The sequence below is a fragment of the Megalobrama amblycephala genome, linkage group LG8, assembly GCF_018812025.1.
Source record: "Megalobrama amblycephala isolate DHTTF-2021 linkage group LG8, ASM1881202v1, whole genome shotgun sequence".
In the NCBI taxonomy this organism is placed as follows: domain Eukaryota; kingdom Metazoa; phylum Chordata; class Actinopteri; order Cypriniformes; family Xenocyprididae; genus Megalobrama; species Megalobrama amblycephala.
The window spans coordinates 27,229,937-27,255,773 of NC_063051.1; the positions used below are offsets into that span (position 1 = coordinate 27,229,937).

At 37.3% G+C, this 25,837-nt stretch overlaps 1 protein-coding gene across 5 annotated transcripts; it reads right to left on the reverse strand.

The window, feature by feature from the left end:
- Positions 1 to 8,482: 8,482 nt before the first annotated feature.
- rbm26 (RNA binding motif protein 26) lies at positions 8,483 to 25,499 on the reverse strand. Of its 5 annotated transcripts, none has more exons than XM_048200274.1 (24): positions 25,270 to 25,499; positions 25,091 to 25,185; positions 24,597 to 24,715; positions 24,321 to 24,457; positions 23,650 to 23,741; positions 23,265 to 23,518; positions 21,196 to 21,459; positions 20,870 to 21,109; positions 20,309 to 20,449; positions 17,984 to 18,118; positions 17,716 to 17,827; positions 17,243 to 17,402; positions 16,988 to 17,152; positions 15,559 to 15,678; positions 15,383 to 15,448; positions 15,098 to 15,220; positions 14,926 to 15,000; positions 12,873 to 13,040; positions 12,687 to 12,791; positions 11,614 to 11,817; positions 11,443 to 11,529; positions 10,922 to 11,035; positions 10,017 to 10,067; positions 8,483 to 9,268 (listed from the first exon to the last, which is right to left on the reverse strand). In XM_048200274.1, exons 2-24 carry the CDS (start codon positions 25,147 to 25,149, stop codon positions 9,179 to 9,181), a joined length of 3,081 nt encoding a protein of 1,026 aa, XP_048056231.1. In that variant the 5' UTR covers positions 25,150 to 25,185; positions 25,270 to 25,499; the 3' UTR covers positions 8,483 to 9,178. The 5 variants fall into 5 exon arrangements, with proteins under 5 accessions (XP_048056231.1, XP_048056232.1, XP_048056234.1 ...); XM_048200275.1 differs by having other exon boundaries at positions 23,650 to 23,738; positions 25,270 to 25,498; XM_048200277.1 differs by lacking the exon at positions 10,017 to 10,067 and having other exon boundaries at positions 10,885 to 11,035; positions 25,270 to 25,498.
- Between the last annotated feature and the right edge of the window lie 338 nt (positions 25,500 to 25,837).

Here is a 25,837-nt window from a genome sequence, read left to right on the forward strand (position 1 = left end):
ACATGTCTTTAGTAGCTTTCTGGACATTGAAAGTGTTAATTGTATTGCTGTCAATGCAGGCCTCTCTGAGCCATTGGATTTTATCAAAAATATCTTAATTTGTGTTCTGAAGATGAACGAAGGTCTGGAATGACATGAGGGTGAGTAATTAATGACAGAATTTTCATTTTTGCGTGAACTAACCCTTTAATGTTAAATTGTATTGAATCCAATTAAGGTCATTTGACCCGGAACAACAATCTTATCCAGAATTTTCATGTAATACAAGGTGTTTTTGTTTTATTGTCTGCCAGACAAAACATAAGTCTGTCGAAAAGAAGTCAAAACACTTAACACTTTAACACTTAGGGTTTATTCACATCATTAACCCTATATAAGCAGTAGAAGTGACAATTGCCTTAGCAAACACCATTGATGAATATTTTTATTATTGCCAACTAATTGATAAAAGAAAGATATAAATAAAGGTCTGGTGTGTCTATCCATGTGCTCACAGATCTACTGCCGTTTAAACACTCTATACCAGCTCACTCTCAAACACAAGCATTAGAGCATGTCTTCTGAAATCCTTCCTCTCTAATTACTGCGTAAGGTGAGTACTGAGACCCCACACACCAGTCCTGTGCGTGTGCTGTTATTGCTTGAGATAATAAATTGTGTGCTACATTGATAAACTAATGCAATTACAGGCAGGGTCACAAAGTCAGCTAATTTACAGATAGCAGTGTTTGGGGGTGGAGGCGGATGTTGAATAGCCCCTGGGGTCCTGATGCAGTCTCTTTATTTCCACTCGGAGTTTAAAGCAGCAAAGTGCAGCAGGATTGATCCTTTGAACTGCGTCGTACTGACCGTTATAACAACAGACCGTCAGAGATCTTTAACAGAGGCCAATTATTTTTGCAGATAGCATCCAAACAAAAAAAACAAAAAACAGGCTTAGGCATCAAAGCAAGTGATTGAAAACTTGCTGAAATAACCAGGATAAATATTTAATTGTTTTAAGAAAAGTTCTTTAGGGAGGAGTGGTTTCTTCACATCACATCTGTTCAATTTTCAGGATCAAAGGAACTTAAATGATTTGAGATCATTCTAATCTGTCATCTTGGTTCAAGAACGTGTTTGTAAAATAATGTGACCTTTGACCCATAATTAAATTGACATCTTTAACCTTCGTTACAGCCTGTCACATCGCATCTGTGCAAATCAGGATGTCAATACATCACTGGGTTTACATTAACTGCACAACATGTATGCTTAGAGAGTCTCAGAGTGAAGTATAGAAGTATAGGGACAATCAACAAGGTTAATATAGATAGCATCCAAATTGCATCCAAAATATGAATTTTATCAAATTCATATAAATAAAATTTGATAAAATATGAAAATAATATCAAACTGTTGGATAAAAGTAGAAGAAAAATAAAGCTATATCAGCTCCAAAGGTTTCATTCAAAAAGTTTGGTGTTATTACATATTACTTACAATGTAATAAATGCAATAACAATGGCTATGTTTACAAGTACCAATTTGTGTCAATCTGAATTAAGTGAATCCGACTGCAGATCTGTTTACATGTACTCTAAACATTGCAATCTGATTTAAATATCCGTTTATATGCGTTTTATATACATTCCTAGTCAAACGTCATATCAGTCACACTTGCGGATACAACCATGGACGTGACACCAACAGAACTCATTGTTATTTTTGCCCTGTTGGCATACACATTTAAGGGGGCGTTCACATATTGAGTTTTTTGCGCACACAAATTCGTTATTTCCAGGCGCGCCTATGCCGTGGCGAGATGAAAACATCTCAACTTTTCAGAATGCCGCAAGGTCATGTGACAAGAAGCAACCGATCAGCTTCAGCCTTTCCGTAACAACACCGAAATCTCAGCTGAACAGCTGATCATAGCTGTACAGGGTGGGTTTTTATTTCTCATCTCCATAAATATATCTAGTAGTAAAGCTAATTCAAGGGCTAGCAATCAATTAATCCTTTGCTGATACTTCCTCATCATCGTGGAGAGTGCATTTCATGGTTGCATAGCAACGACAGACTCAATGGGAGCGCAAGCGCTTGCATATCACGTTTTAGACGCGATATGTGAACGGCCCCTAAATCTTTACAACTAAAGACATGAACTTGCGCACTGCTTGTCAACATTGCACCGTGCATGTGCCCCAGATACTTCTGAATACGACTGAGAAAGTAGTCGGATTCAAGCGTTTCAAGGTCATTTTTTGCTGTTGGATCAGATTAGAAAAGGATTCCAAACAAAATTAAATTCAGATCGAGCTCAATCGGATCGATTAAGGTGTTTACATGAACGTTTTTCAATCAGATTGAGCCGTCAATCCGATTACAAATGGATTATTTGGGTGCATGTAAACATAGCCAATGTATCACAGAGCATTATGCAATGAGCAAGAAAGTATGTAACTCTACAGCTCCATCATACATGTATTGCACTCTTGGTCAAAGTCACAGCAAAATAGCGAAGCAATGAATACATTTGTGCTCAAAAGTTTACACACCCCTTGCATAATCTGCAAAAATGTTAAAGGTCCCGTTCTTCGTGATCCCATGTTTCAAACTTTAGTTAGTGTGTAATGTTGTTGTTAGAGTATAAATAAAATCTGTAAAATTTTAAAGCTCAAAGTTCAATGCCAAGCGAGATATTTTATTTAACAGAAGTCGCCTACGTCTAACGGCCAGTTTGGACTACATCCCTCTACTTCCTTCTTTAATGACGTCACTAAAACAGTTTTTTGACTAACCTCCGCCCACAGGAATACACAAGAGTTGCGTTTGTAGAGTGTGTTTGTCGCCATGTCGTCGAAACGCTGTTATTTTCATCCCGCAGTCCAATCACCGGGTCTGATTCCGGCTCAAATTGATAGGGTAAAATTAAAGACGTGTTTACAATAACACTGAGCGCGTGCATCTCCACGTTATGGTAAGAGGCGTGACCTTTCCGGGCAAGGTTCGCTAAGCTGCTGTCGAATCACAGCACAGGAACCGCTGGCACAATCAGAACTCGTTACGTATTTCTGAAGGAGGGACTTCATAGAACAAGGAAGTCATCAGCCCGTTTTTATGACAGTGGAAACAGCGGTATACAGATAAGTAAATTATGTGAAAAATACTGTTTTTTTTTACACGCGAAACATGAACACATGTTATATTGCACACTATAAACACAATCAAAGCTTCAAAAAACCACGAAAAACGGGACCTTTAATTTTTACAAAATAAGAGGCACCATAAAAATGTAACTTTTCTTATTTTGTACTGTCCTGAATAAGGTATTTCACATAATAGATGTTTACATGTAAAAGCTACAAACATTCACTGATGCTCCAGAAGGAAACCTGACCTTTGTTTAAAGGTCATATTTTTTCACTTAGTACTGCCTCTTCAGAAGCTATAGAGGATACTTCCCAGAAGACAAAATAAGTACAATTTATTGGTCATCCAATTCAAAAAGTTTTCACCCCCCAGCTCTTAATGCATCATGTTTCCTCCTTGAGCATCAGTCAATGTTTTTACATTTTGTAATAGTTGTAGTCGAGTCCCTCAATTGTCCTCAGTGTGAAAAGATGGATCTCAAAATCATACAGTCACTGCTGGAAAAGGTTTAAATATGATAACATGCTGGAAAACCTATAAATGTGCAGAACCTGGAGGATTTTTCCGAAGAACTGTTTGCAGTTTAACTGCTCAGGACAAACAATGGACTCATGAACAATTATCACATGTAGCCATAAAGACGACAACAGTTCAAAATCTACTCCACTGAATGTCTTTAATGATCCCTGACTTTAGCGTATATATCGGGCGCTCTCTTAACTTTAAAAATGCCTAATATGCAATACATATAAATAGAAAAAGGGTTTTGCATGAACGCATTCGTGAACATTTACACTGACAGACAACTTTAGCAGCTCCTCCTGCATGCGCGTTTCTCACCTACTTCACTGGAGTATTTTTAACACAAGCGATGGCTGGATCTGCCCGCGGTCTCACGTCCTGTGGCACCAAGATTCACGCACCCCTGACACCAGTATCTGGGATGATCCATTGCCCCTGGCAACACAGGGCCTATTCCCAGAAGCCCCTCTGATTTATGGAGCTAATTTTGCTATGTTGCTGGGGAATCTGGGATTTGTGGTTCAGCTGAAGGCAGTTGTCTGCATGACAAGGCCACTGTAAAGTTCAAACAGCCAAAGCTTCTGTCAGCACCTTTACCGACGCTGCAGAGTGAGACAGATGGAGAAACTCACCCAGAGAGAGACATGCACAAAAAAATAAATAAATAAAAATAAATAAATAAAGACAAGCAAGCGCAAAACACAAATACAGTAAACTGTCATTACTAGTGCTGTATTAAAATTACTTCTGTTCTTTTTTTTTCCCCCTGTAAATTTGCAATTAAAATGGTGTGTAAATGTTTTAACTGAGTGTATTTTCTTTTCTTTTTTTGTGTATAGTATTGTATGTAGTAACTCTGAAGTATAATTGTATATGCAAACTCAGCTGCCTACCTTGGCCAGGGCACTCCTGCAAAAGAGATTTTAATCTCAGCTCTCAGTCTTTTTCCTGGTTAAATAAAGTTAAATTTAAATTAATTAATTAATTAATTAATCTTAAAGGATTAGTTCACTTTCAAATTAAAATTTCCTGATAATTTACTCACCCTCATGTCACCCAAGATGTTCATGTCTTTCTTTCTTCAGTCGAAAATAAATCAAGGTTTTTGATGAAAACATTCCAGGATTTTTCTCCATATAGTGAACTTCAATGGCCTCCAAACGGTTGAAGGTCAAAAATACAGTTTCATTGCAGCTTCAAAGCGTTCTACGTGATCCCAGACGAGAAATAAGGGTCTTATCTAGAGAAACCATCACACCTTTTTTTCAAGAAAAAAAAAATGTAAACAGGTTAAAGTTTGAACTAAATTGTCATATACAATATGCTAGTGCACGTATATACAATTAGTTCAAACTTTGACCTGTGGAGGGCAGTAATACACTTAGCAGTGTCTACACTGCCGGAATTCTAATAGAGAAGAAGAAGAGAGCTAGTTCAAGATGAGCATTTATGGTTAAAACATATATAATTTTTAATTTTTTTTTTTTTTTTGAGCAAATGAGCAATATTTTCTCTAGATAAGACCCTTATTCCTCGTCTGGGATCAAGTAGAACGCTTTGAAGCTGCAATGAAACTGTATTTTTGACCTTCAACCATTTGGAGGCCATTGAAGTCCACTATATGGAGAAAAATCCTGGAATGTTTTCATCAAAAACCTTAATTTCTTTTCGACTGAAGAAAGAAGGACATGGACATCTTGGATGACATGGGGCTGAGTAAATTATCAGGAAAATTTAATTTGAAAGTGAACTAATCCTTTAAAATTACTTATACCGTGATCCCACTAGAGGGCCCCAGCAAACATCCAGGGGTGCCTTGATAACTTAATTTGAATAATTTACTTTAAATATTTAATTTTAGTTGTATTAATCTTAATACATTTAATAATTAAAATGCTAAAAAAATGCTAAAAATTGGAATACACAATGTTAAATTGATATTTGTTTTTGTTTGTTTTTATATACATATTTATTTTAATAACAACAGAAGTACCAGAGGCACATAATAGCTTAATTAGGAGGGTCTTTGAATATTGCCTTGGTCATATGGGGGCCTTGGGAGTCAAAAACTGATGTCCTATACATGTAATTTCAGGACACTGGAAACACAATCTCATGCAAAGTTAGCATTCTGCGACACTGATTTTGCAAAATCATTTGCAAATCATTTGCAAAATCATTTGCAAATCAAAAACCCTAAACTAGAATGACATCATATTCAGTTTGTTGCATTGCTGATAGAATTTTTTAAAGGGTTATTTTACCCAAAAATTAAACTTGTCATTAAGTACTCAACCTCATGTCATGACCTTCGTTCATCTTCAGAACACAAATTAATATAATTTTGATGAAACCCAAGAGTTTTTTTGTCCTCCATAAAAAGCAACATAATTATCACATTCAAGGTCCAGAAAAGTAGTAAAGACATCATTCAACCTTAATGTTATGAAGCGACGAGAATACTTTTTGACGAGAATACGACTTTATTCAACAAATTCATCTCTCACCTGTCAGTCTCCTGCACTGTTTAAGTTTAGCGCTTCCAGGTTCTACATCCAAACACCAGGTCAGTATTGGCCAGCTCCTGCGTCAGCATCACACACGCGTAGTGCTGCTCATTTGAACACTGTCGGCCAATACCGAGTCAGCGTTCTGACGTAGAACCTGGAAGCATTATTTTTAGAACCAATAAAGCAGAGTTCTGGGTGAATAGATTTTCAATGGATGGACAAATCTATCTGGTTTCATAAAAAACATCTTCATTTATGTTTCAAAGAAGAACGAAAGTCTTATGGATTTGGAACGGCATGAGTAAATGCTGACACTGGGTTGAACTAACCCTTTAAAGGCTTACGTATAATATGTATTCTTGGTTATACTTCACTGTAAGTAATTTTCACTGCTAAAACATTAAAATCTAATCTGAGCATTTTAAAGCTGTCAAATCAGTGATGTCACAGTTGCATATGGCAGCTAGGACTCCTCTGTCTTCCATTCATCTTGCTTTACTGGATCATTTTACCAAAAGAAAAAATAAATTATGCATTCTTGCAAGCAGTGGTATTTGTTTTGTCTATACCGACTGCCGCACAATGGCATGAAACCCAATTCAAGGAAACTCCATCTTCCCGTTCCTCCCCGTTTCTTCTAAGAAAATGCAGCCACATAGATTTCTCCTCAGGCCTGTATTATGATGTAGAGTTAGAGATTTAGTCTCAAACTGAGCTCTGCATGTCTGGCCGAGGGGGTTTTGTTTTTTTAAAGGATGTCGGGGATAAATACTAAATTAATCATGTTTTGGCTGAACTTGCTGGGGACTGAAATTTGCTTATAGAGGCTCGTGATCACATAAAATATTAAAGACTTTTTCTCAGCACTAGCAGGAGGGTACGAGAGAGGTTGGGCAGGAGGAGGCCACCGTCACCCATCGCAGACCATTAAGACGAGCACATTTTAATGAAACAAACGAATAAATGAGACTTCAGTTCTTCAGAACTGAATGTGGGTTATATGTAAATTCATATCAGCAGGACGAATTATGATTTTGCATACATTAATGACCTAAATAAGCAAGATGGAGACTAACAATAAAAGTCTTGATGCTAACTTCACACCTTTTTTTCCAATACTAAAATTCTGAGTCGCATCATTTACTTCACCGGTTAAGAAATAAACTCATTTATCTTACTGACACAAATTACAGATTAAAGAGTTTGGGCCAATGTAAACGCGTTAGCTGAAGCTCTCCGACACGCTCTAAACTCGTTAGCCCACGTTTTCTGTGGTAAACACATTACGCGGTTTGTCCTGCCGGAAACGCATTCGCCTCATGGACTCGCAGCTCACGATGAGTCTCAGTTTAACAAATACATCACTTCATTACAGAGTAGTCAGGCTGCGGGAGTCCTTCAGATTAAATGGCCCCATTTAAGAATGCCGATTTACATCCCTCACACACGGCGAAAATCTCCATAGTAACGACACACTAACTGACCCAACAAAGCTTATTAAAATGTTATATTATACCAGGATAGAGGTCAAAGGTCAGTTTTTAACTAGGGGAGGAATGGGACACATACACACTCACTTTAGGCCTGTGCGATGGTGAGAGATCAGGTCCCAGCCACGGACGGAGGGGGGTATCGGGAGAGGATTGCAGCATGAGGCCATGTAGGAGGGGGATCGCGTCCACTTAAGGGCCCCCTTGCTGGGCCGGCCGAGGTTTATTTGGTAGGGGTAAAGCTGAGCTTCGTGGCACACTCCAAGAGCAAATCGAATTCTTCACAATTAGCCGAGTTTCCATGACAGGCACCTAGGTGGGAGAGCCACATCACCGACTGCCACAGCTCTGATTGGGTAATTCGTTCTCCACTATGCAAATGTGATGCTCGGAGGTTGTAGGGGGGGCCGGTTACAAGTAACCAAGATGGTGCGATGGCGTCAAGGGTCAACAAATATTGTAAAAACAGGTTTTAGTGTCCCTGGGGGAAAATAGGTGGGCAATTTTATCATAAGTTGACAATGAAATGTCCAAAAACTAGAGAGAGGACATAGAGAATGTAATGAAGTCCATACCGATTTATGTTTGGTGATCCGATGTAGTTCAACCTTCATCCGTAATAATTTTATTGCTATTGCATCATCACACGTGACCTAATGGGTAGAAATGCACAATAGTTACAGTTAAGAAAAATATAAATATATATTTTTAAAATGTATAATATATAAAAACATTTTGCTTACCTCATTTTATGCTGTTAATTCTACATACCTGCTGGTACTGTGGTGCATGCTGAATTTAGGAAATTTGCTCTTTTTGTGAGGATTGGGGGGTGGGGGGTTGAAATGGTCTTTATTTAGCTGTTCAGATTTTTTTTTTTTTTTTTTTTTTTTTTGCTTTACTGCTTTTGCAGCAGAGCTCTCAATATTTTTTTTTTTTTTTTAACAGCTGATATTTTTTCTAGACCATTTCAGTTCTTTATTTTTTCACATTTCAAAATTAAACCCAGGTGATGAATTCAGAAGCAAAGAATTCATACAAACCATTAAAATTCATACATAAAATATGTACACAAAAGCTACATCCTCATCAGGCTGATTATACTAAGGAAAGCGTACAACATGTTTTATACCAATGCTTCAAAAATGCTCTACAGTTGTCTTTGAAATTGAAACATTCTCCATATTAGTTTCAAACTGTAACATCTTCAGAACTGTTCAAAAGAAATCTGGGTCAACATATTGACCATAAAAAAGCAAAAATAAAACCAAAAGTTAGTCAATGTTTCGACACGATACAAAACAATCGATGAGCTTGAGAAAAATTATATATGCAATTTCACAACTCAGTTATTCAAATTCACAGCCTTTTGACAGACGATCTCTATGTGCTGCTCAGGTTTAATAAGTAAAATAAAAAAGCCAATGAAATGTAAATTAAATTTTTAAAAACAACCATTTCAAAAACACAGAACTCAAAAGAGTGGTGCAGTGCAGCAGGACTGGACAGAAGACTTCATCTTCATCTGCGCCATGAGCGCGACTCATTATCGTCTTCCTCTTCGTCATCGTCCTGCAGCAGGGAATCGTCCACGAGCGAATCCTCTGGAAACTGTAACCAATCAGAAAACAGACACTCAGAACCAAATGCATGCTCAGTGGTGAATTTTTCCAGGTGGTCAGTCACAAATTGCTGGTCTAATGTGATTGTACAATTTTTTTGTGCTTACACCATAGTACATTCACTCTATATGTGATCCATATGTAATCAGGACTGTTATTTACACATAAAAACAACGACGGAACAAGGAGGTTGTAGGTAATACAAAGATGTTTACAGTTGCTAAGAAACATCACAACTTTCCATAATTGAAAAGAATTCTAATGTCATGTGGTCACAGGTTTGTATGTATTGGCTATTATAGGCCTGTTTACACCTGGTCACTTCATGCGCTTTCTCTGATCGGATAGCTATCCGATCGTGAAAAGACCAGGTGTAAATGACCTCCGAAATGCTTTCGAGATTTAAATACGTTCATTCAAACCACTTCAGGAGGTGGTTTGGGATGCATTCCAGATGAAACTGGACAAATGTAAATGCATCTGGTTGTTGAAACCACATGCCAATTTTACTCCTCCCGAAAGGTTAAAAAATAAACGTGTGTTATAGGCTATATGACATGCTATAGCCAGATATGACAGAGCTACTGCAGCATGCATCGCCACAGTTGAGCAGCTGAGTCTCTCTTCACCAAGCCAACGCACAAACTGCCGCAAATGAAACTGAAAGTTCAGCGTCACATCCTGAAGCTCAACACACAGCCGTTTTCATTAAAAGTAGTGAGACTAAATTATCTTACCAGTGCTGATGCCGCTCTCTCTCCTATTGCGGTCTTTGATCTTGAAATTTGCTGATGATAAATAAAATGCAGCTCATATTTGTTGCTTTTGTTGACGTGAACTAAAATTTGCATTTAGCGCGGAACTGAAGATCGGATTTATACTTGTTTGTGGAACCGTTTTAACAAATCAGATAGCTATCAGATCAGTATGAACGCATGAAGTGACCAGGTGTAAACATGCCCTATGTAACAGTTGTAAATGTGGCTCATCCAATTAGAATTTAGAGTAAGAACTGTTTTATAACGGTAGTTAGCTGATCTAACTTCTTTTGCTTTTAAATTCAGCGTTACATAAAGCTGTACATGCACTGATGACTGCATTTGTTATAAATAATCAGATTTTTTTGGTTTGTGTCCAATAATTTCCAAAGAACAAAAAAATTAAGATGAAGAACTCAAAAGTTTAGGGTCAGTAAGATTTTATCTCTTTTTTTTTATCAATTTAGTAAATTTTGCTCACCAAAATTGCATTTTTTAGTGAAAAAAAAAAGAAAATTATTCTAAAATGCTGATTTGCTGCTCAAACATTTATTATTATCAATGCTGAAAACAGCTGTGCTGCTTCATACTTTTGTAGAAACTGATACATGCTATTTATTTGAAATTTTAGTGACATTGTAAATGTCTTAACTGCCACTTTTGCGCAATTAAATGCATCCTTGATTAATACAACTATTAAGGCACTTCAAAAAAATTCTTACTGACCCAAACCATTTGAACAGTAGTGTATATCATTTCCTGCAAAACTGAATATGTTGTAATATATACAGTTAAATTATTTTCATACCTAATAAAAGAAACACATATAGCTACAAAAAAAACTAACCAAATACACTTCAAGTGAACAGTGATGAAGGGCGTACCTCCTCATCCTCAGGTTCAGCCTCATCCAGGTCTGTTGTGCTGAGGGAAGTCGTGGGCTTGTGCCAGGCCAAACGCAGCTCCTGATTATTTAACCGAATACCATGGATGGCCGCCTGAGAAACAGAGTTGAAGATTAGAGTAGTGTTGCCAAAAGTATAGACTTCAGTAACAAGTCTGTACCGAAATTTAAAAAAAATGTGACGCTTTGAGCACTGTTGAGTGGATTCGTAAACACCTCTGATCGGCCATTGTGTTCACATGCTCAACAGATATGTCTGTGATTGGCTACAATGATCAACGCACGGGAGTGTTTGAAAGCGTTTTGAAAGAGGGAGTTTGAAAGAAGGTGTCTGGTCCACTGATAGACGCCTGGTTTCAAACGCTCCCGTGTGTATCTATGCATGCACTCAGTGAAGAGCATCAAAGATGTCCATTTACAACATGTTTTTGAAGCGTTGCTCACTGTAGCCAATCACAGACATATATGATGAGTGCCTGAGTTTCTGTGATATTTTAGTACCTGCTCAGCCTCTGCGCGGCTTTTGTACGTAATGATGGCACTAAGACTAGAATCCTCCATCTGGCAATCTTCAATCTCCCCATATTTCTGGAGGTAAGTGCAAAACAGGTTATGAGTCAAAGACATTTCTCATAAGCAGTGTGATGCAATGCGCCCTTTAAAGTTACTCACTGCAAAGTGCGGCAACAGGTCGACTCGATCTGCCTCAGTGAAACCACTGATCTCCAAAGCTCTGGGTCGATGATCCACCACAGAGTGAGTTGGAACTCCTCTCCCGCGCCCTCGAATCCCTCGTCCACGGCTCCTCATGGCCCCCCGACCCCTGGAGTGGGCCCCCCTCCCACGTCCTGGGGTCAAAAGCCCTCTTTTGGCAGCCTGAACACAAAGATAAGATCTAATACAAGCTTGTAAGAGTTTAAGTAGCACTATAGTGCCACCCGGTGGAAGGTCTGAGAAGGAGTATTAGAAATAAACCACAACCAGGGAGCATTCTTTGCTAACATTTTTACAACCAATTCACAATTTGAATAAAAAGTTCTCTCTCATGCTACAAGCTACACACTGCAAAGTCTATGGATTAACATGCATACATAAATGCAAGATTGCATCTGAAAATGCAATGTTTTCCAGTGATAACAAGACAAAAAAAAAAAAAATTAATAACAAAACCCCCAGATATTGCATGTCAAAACTGATATGTGAATTAAGTCTTGCAATCTAATAGATCTGCTACTTGTGCTATGTAACATGCAATGTGCTTCTCGGCTCTTTATGTGTTCCTTTGTTCATTAAAGAATTTGCTTTGTTGTTGCAACCACAACAACTTTTTGTAGAAAGATTACAGTTTTAACATATTTTTCATATTTCTATACTGGTATGGTGGTACTTTCAAGTAAATATGACTTTACATTTTCCTTTTGTCTTCATTTAGTGAAAAAAAAAAAAACAGTAAATGGTCACTAAGTCTAGAATTTTGCCATGTTGATTTTGCAGTAAAGAAATGTATGTACTATGCAACAATAGCTCCTCTATCCAGTCTTGTTCATGGGGAGCAAAAAAGTATTATCTTTTTAAATGCTTGGTGAGCAAATGCAAAAATATCAAGATATACAATTAATATTGTCTAAACTGCAGATATTGATAATATTGTCTAAATATACAGAGATATACATTTTAGCTATAAATACGAGAAAGAAACATAAAAATGAGGTGAAGGAAGGAGTTTTTGTCTTCTTGTGAAATACCTCTAACTGCAGTTGAGTGTATTTGATCTTGAGTTCGGCAGTGTCCTCGCCTGCCTGCATTTTCTTATAAAGGTCCAACTCTGTGTCCAGGAGCTCCTTCTGAGCCTGCAAACGGAGATTCATCAGGATATACGTATGCAGGAAGATTCATGTCTTGATTATGGTGCTTTGTTAGTGTGTGTGTACCTGGGCTTTGCTCTTGAGTGTGGTCCTCAGAGCATTTGCACCGGACAGTCCTTTTATCTCCTCCTGGAGTTTGGTGATGCTGTTGGTGAGGGTGGTGAGGGTCTGCATGATCAGAGCTTTATCCTCTGCCTTCATGGACTTGTTCTTTTCCAGCTTAGATATCAGAAGCTGAATGGGACACACAAGTTTCAGTCATTTCACAGATGCAGTTGCTTATATACAATGTTATTAATGCCAAACCTCAGCCAAATCCATAAATCAAACCCTCACAGAAGTTTGCTGATATCAGATGTCAAGCAAAACTTTGATTTATGAGCTTTTCAAATAGTGCAGATCACTTTACACATCCTCACAAGACTGACTTCCAAGTACTCGTTTTTAGCCCTTGCTAAGTTGCTAGAGACAATTAAAAAGCTATTTTTTATTTGACTTTTTGCAGCTTTTTTTTTTAGTTCTTAAAGGTGCCATCGAACGTTTTTTACAAGATGTAATATAAGTCTAAGGTGTCCCCTGAATGTGTCTGAAGTTTCAGCTCAAAATACCCCATAGATTTTTTTTAATTAATTTTTTTTAACTGCCTATTTGGGGCATAATTAAATATGAGCCGATTTATGCTGCGCCCCCTTTAAATGCTCATGCTCCCGCCCACAAGCTCGCGCTTGCCTTAAACAGTGCATAAACAAAGTTCACACAGCTAATATAACCCTCAAAATGAATCTTTACAAAGTGTTCGTCATGCATACTGCATGCATGTGTCGGATCATGCGAGTATAGTATTTATTTGGATGTTTACATTTGATTCTGAATGAGTTTGAGGCTGTGCTCCGTGGCTAACAGCTAATGCTACACTGTTGGAGAGATTTATAAAGAATGAAGTTGTGTTTATGAATTATACAGACTGCAAGTGTTTAAAAATGAAAATAGCGACGGCTCGTCTCCATGAATACAGTAATAAACGATGGTAACTTTAACCACATTTAACAGTACATTAGCAACATGCTAACGAAACATTTAGTAAGACAATTTACAAATATCACTAAAAATATCATGATATCATGGATCATGTCAGTTATTATCACTCCATCTGCCATTTTTCACTATTGTTCTTGCTTGCTAACCTAGTCTGATGATTCAGCGGAGCACATCCAGACGTTAATACTGGCTGCCCTTGTCTAATGTCTTTCATAATGTTGGGAACATGGGCTGGCATATGCAAATATTGGGGGCGTACACCCCGACTGTTACGTAACAGTCGGTGTTATGTTGAGATTCGCCTGTTCTTCGGAGGTCTTTTAAACAAATGAGATTTATATAAGAAGGAGGAAACAATGGTGTTTGAGACTCACTGTATGTCATTTCCATGTACTGAACTCTTGTTATTTAACTATGCCAATATAAATTCAATTTTTAATTCTAGGGCACCTTTAAACACTTACAAATTACAATAGTGCTTGAAATAAATCAATGTATTATTAGTTTTGTGCAATATGTACACTCGTTCAAAGGTTGGGGGTTGGTATGATTTTATAAATGTTTTGGTCTCTTATGCTCAACAAGGTTGCATTGATTTGATCAACAACACAATAAAACAGTAATATTGTGAAATATTGCCATTAGGGTTAACGTTAACTTTTCTATTTGAATATAAGTCAAATTAATTTATTCCTGTGATGGCAATGCTGAATTCAGCATCACTACCCCAGTCTTCAGTATCACATGATCCTTCAGAAATCATTCTAATACATAACAGTTGTGCTGCTTCATATTTTAGTGGAACTATGATTTTTTTTTATTAATAAAAAGTTAAAATGAATAGCATCTATATGAAATAGAAATATTTTGTAATATTATGTAGCAATGTCTTTACTGTGAATTTTGATCAATTTAATGTGTCCATGCTGAATAAAAGTATTAATTACTTTTGAACGTTAGAGTACCTTTTACCTTCATTAAAATCATAAAAGCAGAGCAGTGACAGCAACCAAATATTTTTCTTTTCTAATTAATATAACATATGCAAAACAAGACACAAGGACAACAATTAATGACGCACCTTCTGAGTCTGAATGTGCTTCTCCAAAATCTCCTGTTTCTTTTTCCTAACATCCTGCTGAAGCTTCAGCGCCTCCTGGTGGAGATCAGCACAACCAGAGTTCACAAACACTGCCAAAACAAGCATAAAAATGCTACTAGCAAGTTGCCTTCTCCAGCAGAATTACACAAACCTGTTTCCTTTTCAGGGCATCCTCTGTGCTGACACTTGTCCCAAATGGCACCCCCTTCTGGCCAGCTTTCAGTGCAGCTGGGTTATAAACAGTCTTAGTCAGGCCAGTAGATGTGGAAAAGACCTGTAAAGAAATTAAATATTTTACAAATATGCTTTACTTTATTTTTACATGATTAGAAGAGTCTCAAAAGAAGACAGTGGTTCACAATATTAAGTCAACATAGTCACAACATACTTTATGATATCTATACAAGGACTGGCTATGCAAAACTAGAAAACAAACCTTTCCTCCAAGGCCCGCTGGTTTAGAGAAGCCCAGACGCTCCTTCACTGAAGCCTTGGTTGTGTTCTGTAGAGAACAGAAACACAGACATGCTGAGATCTGAGACAACATGGAAGACAAAGCTAATCCAATAACATTACAGCTTGACTAATTCACATGATCAGAAACACATTCACCTGTGGAGTGAAACTGGGGTCCTGTGAGGGTTCATGGTGGGCTGTGGGCAGGGGTCCGAGCCGGTCTTTCACTGACTGTTTCAGTGTGGTAACTGCAGGCTCCTGGGCAGACTGGACGCTCTACAAACAACAAACATGGCTTCTATAATTAGACTTTACAGCTGGAATAATCGGCTATATAAACGCATCACTGCTGAGTGTAATATATTTTTTATATTACAGTACAACAGTAAAGTTACATTACTAACATTTATGATGTCTTTATTTCCATTTCCTTATTATGTTAAAACATTAAATCATCTAGCTGTTATTTTGGCAGAAAACCACAGGAAGATCCAGGAAGACGTTTCTCTTTAAAGATTTATAAACGACACTCATTACAGATGGTTAAAATAAACGACTACTAGTCGACCAGAAAAATATTTAGTCGAGGGCAGACCATATATATATATATATATATATATATATATATATATATATATATATATATATATATATATATATATATATATATATATATATATATGAGAAGAGTTTGGTTCCAAAACGCGATAAACGCCATTTTCAAAAAATTGAGTTTCCACCAAAATCAGTATTGTATCTGGTCGGTATTGAAAAGTAATTTATTAATTTTGCGCAAAATGCGATATCCGTCGTGTTATTCTGTCATGTTTTCTCCCTTTCTTTCCAAAACGCGACAAACGTCAGTCTCCCTTCTCTGCAGAACGCGATATATCCGCTCAACCGATCACAGCGCTCCATACCACTCACTGTAAACATTGAAGGCTTTTTTAAAAGCCGTTTTTAATACCAATGTACTCGGCAAATGTGTTTATTTAACCGTGCGGTGGCGCCAGATACTCTTTAATCGGTAATGACAAATAATTTATAACATTAACAAGATTCATTTTGGGAGCGACGGCTGAATGTATTTTTTGTAAAATGCCTGTATATAAGATAAATATTGGCAAAGTTTAGACTCTGTCATGTATATGAATCAACTTACTTTGTTGTGTATTTTCAATTTGAAAAATAACTTTTATATTGATGGATTAATTGCATTTTGAAAAAAAGTGTCATGGATTTATTGCATTTTGGGGAAAAAATAATATAAAAATTTTATAATAAACTTTTTAAAATTAAAATGTAGATTTGAATTTTTTATGTTTTTATAACCAAAAGATGCTATGTGAAAGTTTGAAACAGAAAATAGTGGTTTTCATCTTGCCACTTTCTTGGTAAAGAAAACACCTTTTTACTCAAATTAATCAAAATGGAGTTATTGCGTTTTGGAACCAAACTCTTCATATATATATATATATATATATATATATATATATATATTTTTTTTTTTTTTTTTTTTTTTTTTTTTTTCTATACCTGACCTGACCGTTCAAAGTCATAGTATGTTTACTGGAGGTTTTCATACCGGATGTGGCGTGGTGTGCATGTGTTCCACTGTGTCCTCTCTGTGCCAGTGTACTTTGATGAAGCGGTTGTTGAGTACCGCCTCTGTGCTCTGTATGGCCCGCTTGGCTTCTTCAGGGGAGGCAAATTGGATCAGTGCCCCCTCTGGGTCATTATTATATGCCACCTGAAACAGAGGAAATATGCCTATAAGCCTTTACCATCAACATATCACAACTGTTGACTTTTAACCACAGGCTTATTTGAGTTATAGTACCTGGAGATTGACGATGGTGCCAAACTTGCTGAAGTGCTCATTTAGTTTGCTGATGTTGTTGAGTTCAGGAGGAATCTGACGGATGGCCAGTTTGGTGTTTATTAAAGAGTAGGGCACTTTTCTGTGAAAGCCGTGGTGGTTGGGTTTGTTGAAGTTTGGTCTGAGGAGCAAAGGAAATGTGTCACAAAATATATGCACAAGGTCAAAAAACAAAAAAAAAACAAAAAAACAAAAAAAAAACAATGAAACAGCCTGAAGTGATGCAAATGTACACTGCGCCACTTGAGATTTGAACTTAAACATTTACAAAGATAGTTCTTTTTCTTAAGCATATTTTAAGGTTTTGACTTTTGGTCTTTAAATGCACCTGTCATGGACTGATATTCACATATTGAATAGATAAAGCCTACAAAAATTTGTGCCTTAGTTTTATGCCATTGTCTAAGTAGATAATGTTTACAATAAAAACGTACTTGTCAAACCAGGGTTTCTTAGCAGGAATTGCTCCATCATGCAGTGCTGCTCCTCTCTTCCTGGAGTCAGATTCTAAAACTATCCGAGCGCTGTTGCTGTTTGACATTTTCTCTGAAAGAATTACACACATAGAGAGAGAAGTTAAAAGATGAGAAAATCTAATAGCAACTTTGCACACAGCTGTTTATTTAAATTCCACAGGAAGAAAAATAAGCAAAAGGTTTATTGTATTAATGGTTGAGCTGAGAGATCAGTGCTCACGGTTACCTCTGTGGGGCAGATCAACCTCACCCATGGTCAGACCAATCAGATTGGGCCGCTGAGCGTTGACTCTGTGCCTGTACATGGGCCGCGAGGTCATACTTGGGGCTTCAGGATTATATACATCTGGCTCAAATGAGTCTACAGAACAGCAACAACAATAACAGCTTTAAAAATAAACAATCATCAGCATCTTTATTTATTGGTTATGTACACTGCCATCAAAGACTATAGATATGCAAAGATGGTTTACTCCTATTACTTATGAATGGGATCTTCTAAATAAAAGAGCCAACAGCTGATTGGTAAAGTCATTGCGTCACTGCAGCTGCCATTAGAAGCGCCGGTTCCCATAGAAACCGGAGACTCGCGCTTAGGAATGCACATGCACACTGGCTGGTCTAGCCTGAAAAATACGCTTTTTTTAGCACTCTTTGTACATAAAAAAAAAAAAAAAAAAAAAAAAAACATTTATGGGACAGTTCATGTAAGATTTTGTTTTGTTTTGAAATATGCTATTTAATTGTGAGTTCAGCAAGCAGTTTTTGAGATTTCAGGATCTCAAGATCGATAGAACTTGGTCATGGATGCCCAAAATAGCTGCCTGGAGGCGTTGCAAATATGGCCGCCAAGTGAACAGACCTTCCTTGAAAGGGACTTTGACTACCATTCAAACGTTTGATGTCACTAAATTTTTATTCAGCAAAAAATGTTAGAAAAGATTTCTATTTAAAATAAAGGATGCCTTTTTGAAAAATGTTCATCAAAAAATTTATCATAGTTTCCACAAAAATATTATGTAGCACAAAAGGTTTTAAACACTGATATTATAATAAGAAGAAACCAAACCAAATGAGAATATTAGAATTTCTGAAGGATCATGTGACACTGAAGACAAGAGTAAATATGCTGAACATTCAGCTTTGCATCACTGAAATAAGCTACTAAAACTAATAAACTACTAAATTTAATAATATATTCAGATAGAAAATTAAGCTTTTTTAAATTCTAATAATATTTCACAATATTACTGTTTTACTCTATTTTTGATCAAATAAATGCATCCTTGTTGAGCAGAAGAGACTTCTTTCACAAAAAATAAAAAGTTTTACTGACCACAAACAATTGAACGGTATTGTAGTTTGTGTAGTAAGTGAGATAACGTACAGTCAGCCGGTCATTATTGCAAAATAAACTAAAACCACAACATTGTAATAATGTGATACTGACAAGCCAACTGCAGAGGAATGCAAGCAACCGCGATGTTCATGTTTTTTCTTTTTTTATAAGGCTATGCCCTTCTTGTTTTACACTTCATGCATGTGTATTGAATGGTAAATAAGTTAATACTTTTTTACTTAATTAAGACTCTGTGTACAATTGCAATTTGTATAGAGGCTCCGTAGAGTTGCACTAAACAAGCCTAAACAGACAGTAAGAAAGAGAGAGAGAGAGAGACTGAGCGAGCATCAGCGTTAACCTGGTGACACATTGCTGCTCTGTTGAATGAACTGTTTAATGACTCACTCAAAGACAGTCCCTTGCCGCCACCTAGTGGTGTAATAATGTAACCTGCACTGACTGACAGCCTGTCTACGTAGAATGCATAGAGACTAGCAGTGCTGCTGATACTAGTGAAATATCAGCTGTTTTAGAAAGCCTCTCGTCCACTTAGATTCGAGGATCAGAACACACTGTTAGGCTATATAACAATAGACCAACAAGCTTATTGTCAGGTTTATGTTCTGTTATGGACCCTTATTTTGACATTCTGCTCTGTTTCCTTTAGTTCCTGTATTTCTTCTCAGTTTCAGTTTCATTGGTTACTTACGTCCTCGTTTGTTTAGCCTGTTATATATTAGTTTCACATGTCTAGTTTACTTTCCTTTGTTCTACCACGGTTTATAAAGCTCTGTGTTTCAGTTGGTCTTAGTCAGTTCTCGCATTGTGTGGTTTGCATTATTCTCCTGCGTGTTGATTCAGTTTTTGGATTATTAATGAAGCCTGTTTTGTTTTTAGAATCTCCTTCGTCTTCATGCCAGCTGACCACATTGTTTTTTTCTTTTATAAGTAAGTGTTACAAACAAAACAAAACAAAAAAACACACTTTTTTTTTTAAAAATTACGATATCAGGATATTAAGCCACTCAAAATCACCACAAGGGTTAATCAAGGTTTCTTGCACCAAAACCAGTCATAAATCACATAAATCCTCATATGGGTCAATGAATGTGTATTCAGGCTCAAGATATGATAGTCTACATAAACACTTTCAGTGTCAAGCAATTACTGTATTATTGTATAAGACGTGATGCAGCTATGAGCACTTACCCGAAGTGAACAGGGGTGGTGGAGGCTGGGTGATCGGAGGCCTGATCCCTGACGTGACTATAGTCGGCACAGAGCTGGTCATGGAGTTTGGAGGGGCGTCCATACCAGAGGGCTGCAGGGCAGGTAGAGGAGGAGGAGGACCTAAAAGTGAGAGGAACAGAACATAATAGGACCCCATTAACGTACTTAAAGCCTTTATGTGTAATGGGTTGTTATAAAAGGTATTCATAACGTATGTTAAAGCATTATATATTTTCATAAATGATTCTAACCAAAGATAAAATGCATTATAATATTTGCAGATTCCTTGATGCATCTAAAAATGGTTTGTCATGTGTTTTAATGAAATATACTTTATGAAGGTCTACAGTGAATGGAAAATTATTATAAACAGGTTACAATTATTCGTGAGACCATATAATGCATTATTAGGTGCATTAAAAAGCACAATTAATGCATTGAAATGACTTATAATGCATTATACACAAAGGTATATCAAGGTATCAAGTGTACATATATATATTTCTTTCTTTTTTTTTTCTTTTTTCTTTTTTTTCACACCTGCTACAGGTGGTAGGCTGGGAGGCATGGTGCCCGGTGGGGGCACAGGTGGCCTGAGGTTCACTGGTGGAGTCAGGAGTGAGTGAGGGGGCGGCAGACCCGGAGGAGGTGGGCCATCCACTCCAGGAAGAGGCGGTGGCTGGAAAGGTAGTATGCTGGGAAGATTAACATCCTCCACCACCACTGGATCACTTCCATGATCGAAAGGACACATGTCTCCTCGCATACAGAAGCCTTTCTCTGTTGAGACAACCAAATCAGAATGTTACCGACATAAGAAAGATGGCTAGTCTGTGAACACTGTTAGAGTGTTAAAAATTCTATACCATCATAGTCACGACAGCGTTTCCTTGGTGGGCCGCCTCTGCCGAAGGGCGTGTGGTCCTGTGGGAATTCTGACCAGCTCTCAGTGGTGTTGTTCCCATGGTGGGTGGGGGCAATGACAGTGATGGTGCTACTGAGGGTGGGCACTGGGAAATGAGCAGAGGAGCTCCCGGGGGTGAGAGGCGTGGCGGTGTAACCGTCGGTGGTTGGGCCCTCCTGACGTTCTGGCCGGCTGTGGTCGTATTTTGACTTTCCAGAATCTCGCTCTAGAAAAGGCAAGAAGAGCATGACAAAAAGTAAGCGCTGTAAATTTTTTAAAGGTGCCCAAGAACGTTCTTTCACAAGATGTAATATAAGTCTAAGGTGTCTCCTGAATGTGTCTGTGAAGTTTCAGCTCAAAATACCCCATAGATTTTTTTTATTAATTTTTTTAACTGCCTATTTTGGGGCATCATTAACAATGAACTGATTTACACTCAGCGCCGCCCCCTTAAATCACGTGCTCCCTGCCACACCAGCTGTCGACTATATTACAGCGCATTTACAAAGTTCACACAGCTAATATAACCCTCAAATGGATCTTTACAAGATGTTCGTCATGCATGCTGTATGCATGCTTCGAATTATGTGAGTAAAGTATTTATTTGGATGTTAAAGTTTTATTCTGAGTGAATTTGAGGCTGTCCTCCATGGCTAACGGCTATTGCTACACTGTTGGAGAGATTTATAAAGAATGAAGTTGTGTTTATGCATTATACAGACTGCAAGTGTTTAAAAAATGAAAATAGCGACGGCTCTTGTCTCCGTGAATACAGTAATAAACGATGGTAACTTTAACCTCATTTAACAGTACATTAGCAACATGCTAACGAAACTTTTAGAAAGACAATTTACAAATATCAGTAAATATATCATGCTATCATGGATTATGTCAGTTATTATTGCTCCATCTGCCATTTTTCGCTGTTGTTCTTGCTTACCTAGTCTGATGATTCGGCTGTGTGCAGCTCCAGACGTTAACTGGCTGCCCTTGTCTAATGCCTTTTATAATGTTGGGAACATCATGGGCTGGCATTATGCAAATATTGGGGCGTACACCCCGACTGTTACGTAACAATGGGGTTTGAGACTCACTGTATGTCTTTTCCATGTACTGAACTCTTGTTATTTAACTATGCCAAGGTAAATTCAATTTTTGAATCAAGGGCACCTTTAAAGTACAGTACAGTTTAAAAGGGGTCCGTTTTCAGCATTAAATGAATACTTGTATTTAGCAAGGATGCATTATATTGATCAAAAGTGACACTAAAGAATTTGTTACAAATCATTTCTATTTCAAATAAATGCTGTTCTTTTGAACTTTATATTCCTCAAAAAATACTGAAAAAGTTTCTACAAATATATTAAGCAGCACAACTCTTTTCAACATTGATGATAATTAGAAATGTTTCATGAGCAGCAAATCAGCATATAAAAATGATTTCTTAAGGATCATGTGACACTGAAGACTGGAGTAAGGATGCTGAAAATTCAGCTTTGCATCAGAGGAATAAATTACATTTTAAAATACATTAATATAGAAAACAGTAATGTTAAATTGTAATATTTTTACTGCATTTTTAATCTAAAAACTCCAGCCTTGATGAGCATAAAAGACTTCAGTATCACTTTATTTTACAGTCCTGTTTATTGTTTATTATTGTAGTAATTACAATAACTAGGTAATAAACTAGGTACTAGTCCTTAACCTACCCCTAAACCTAATCTTATCCCATGTAGTTACCTTATATTATTCAGTACTTTCTTGGTAAGTACACTAGGTTGCACATTATTTTACAGTATGTGCACTGAGTCTTAAAAATCTTACTTTTTGCAATATTTTTCTTAAAACTACTTAAAATCTAAAATAGTATTTTAAAAAAAAAAAAAAAAAAAAAAATTATATATATATATATATTCAATGCAGTCTCTATTAATACGAGTCTTTCATATAAAAGTATTTCATATAAAGTGTACACATACAAATTCAAATGCCAATAAACCATATCACCAATGTAAAGTGATGTCACACCTCTGCTTCTGCTCCTAGTGCGACTTCGTGAGCGAGTTCGCGATCTGCTGCGGTCCCGGTCTCTGTCGCGATCTCTCTCTCTGTCTCGGTCACGAGTGCGGTCCTTACTCCAGCTGCGACTACGACTCCGACTGTAAGTGCGGCTGCGTTCTCTTCTGCGGTTGTAGCGTTCTCTGTACGAGTCCCTTCTGGGTGGGTTACGGTCATACTCTCGTTTCCTGGAGCGGTCATCTTTCTTGCGGTCATCTATTCTCCTGTAAATTTGTTTAAATAGAACAGAAAATACCAATGCGGTTAGTTCACAAGGCAGCTTAATAGATGTGGGTGTGAGCATGTGGCATTTCGGTTAAAAATCAAAACAATGGATATCTACTGTTAGTCTCACCTGCTGTCTCGGCTGTATCTGGAGCTAGACGGAGGACTGTGGTTTATTCTCCGGGAGAATTTCTTGTCTCGATCCTCATCTCGGCTGGGCTGCTTATGAAAAATCAAAACCATCAAACACAAAAGAAAACAGACATCTTAAGGCAAAATTTCACAAATTGTTTAAAAGTTCAGGGTCTGTAAGATTCTTGTATACTCACCACGTATTATTACAATTTAAAATCACTGCTTTTCTATTTGAACATATTTTAAAATATAATTTATTCCTGTGACGGTAAAGCAGAGTTTTCAGCATCATTACTCCAGTCTTCAGTGTTACATGATCCTTCAGAAATCATTCTAATATGCGGATTTATTGAACGAGAAAAAATTCTTCTTACTATGAATGTATCAAAACAGTTGTGCTGCTTAATATTTTTGTGGAAACTGTGATAAAAAAATTCAGGATTCTTTGTTTAATAGAAAATTCAAAAGAAAAGCATTTACTTGAAATAGAAAACTTGTAACATTATAAATGTCTTTACTGTCACTTTTGATTAATTTGATGCATCATCGCTGAATAAAAGTCTTAATTTCTTTCAAAAATAAAAACGCAAATCTTACTGACCCCAAGCTTTTGAATGGTAGTGTAGCACCATTTAAAATGACTTTGATCTGGTCTCTTTATTTTACCTCTTCTCTCTTTGATTCATCTTTCTCTGTGCGCTGGTGAGATTCAGTTCTGCTTGTGGAAGTTAGCTGCTCTGGTTGAGGTAGGTAACTCTTTGCATTCACAGCTTCAAAAAGTTTATCCACAAATGTCTGTGTCTCTGAAAACAAAATCAAACACATGTTAACATCAGTGATTCAGTTCTGACAGTGTAGCAATATAAAACATAAAAGGAAGAGACATGGAATTGAAGCCACTTTGCGAACTGCATGTCTTCAGAACATTATATTGGAATGTACCTTTCTGAAGGAATACATCCAACTGGTCAATGCATAGTGCTTTCAACTCCTTCTCGGATTTGTCTTTCTTCACCAAGGCAACCACATATTTAGCAAGAGCAGAAGGGTCAGCATCACATCTGCGGGAGAGATACATATACTTCATTTAAATGTTCATCAGCAGCACATAAAGAGTACATAAGGAAGTTCTGTCCTTGATATGACAACCTACAATATCTTTACAGCAAATCTTAGTCTTCTGTATAACAGACACAACTTCCAACTGCTAGCAAATCATAACTACTAAGAAAACCTGGTTCAAGCATATAATTAATACAACTTAACAATATACAAAAATACAGTTGCTGAGTCAATGCATTTGTCAATTATAGTTGAAGTGGCATAATACTGAACCCACTGACATTCAGGAAGATTTCAGTAGAAATAATTAACTTACAGCATCATTGTGCGAGGCTCATTTTAATGCACAGTACATTAGCAGCAGAATCACTTACATGGGTTCAAGAGTCTTTGAGAGCCATGTCTTCAAGGCATCGAGGTTTTCAATGATCATTTTTCAGGGGAGGGCTGTTGTTCTGCAGCTGTGCCCCTGTGAGAGTGGTCAACAACAGTGAGTTTATAGTCTAGTCAGGCTATAGTAATGTGTACTGTCAGGCCTCATTCACTCACTCACCGCCCTCATAAACTCCGGCTGGAATATCACATATAATTGTACACCAGTGAGGGAAGACAGCCGGTAACTGAGAGCTTAGATGCGGTCTTTAATTTAAGAGTTGTTTGAGGTTGGTTTCTCTGCCGATGTGAACGAACTGTCCGCCACACTTTCAGCTCTTTCTTACTTTCGAGAAATGGCGACTGTTTACTCTCGCGGGTAGATCTCGCGAGAACCTGTCGCCGCACACGGTCGGTCGCTTCCAGAGAGTTTCTTAAAGGGGCAGGACAGGCAGCGTCGCACTTGACAAATCAGATTCTACAGTACATGGAAGTATGTTTTATTTAAAACATTTCTATGCTATAACAGTTTTATGCTATTTGAATTTATTTCGTACATACTACCCAAGTGACAATACCAAATTAAAGACTATAGATAAACATGATAAAGTGCAATGCGCAATATGGCGGAATAAGTCCCGCCTTCTATGTAAAAGAGCCAATCGTCTAATTTGTTAGGTCATCGCATCACTGCAGCTGCCATTAAAGGATTAGTCCACTTTTAAATAAACTTTTCCTGATAATATACT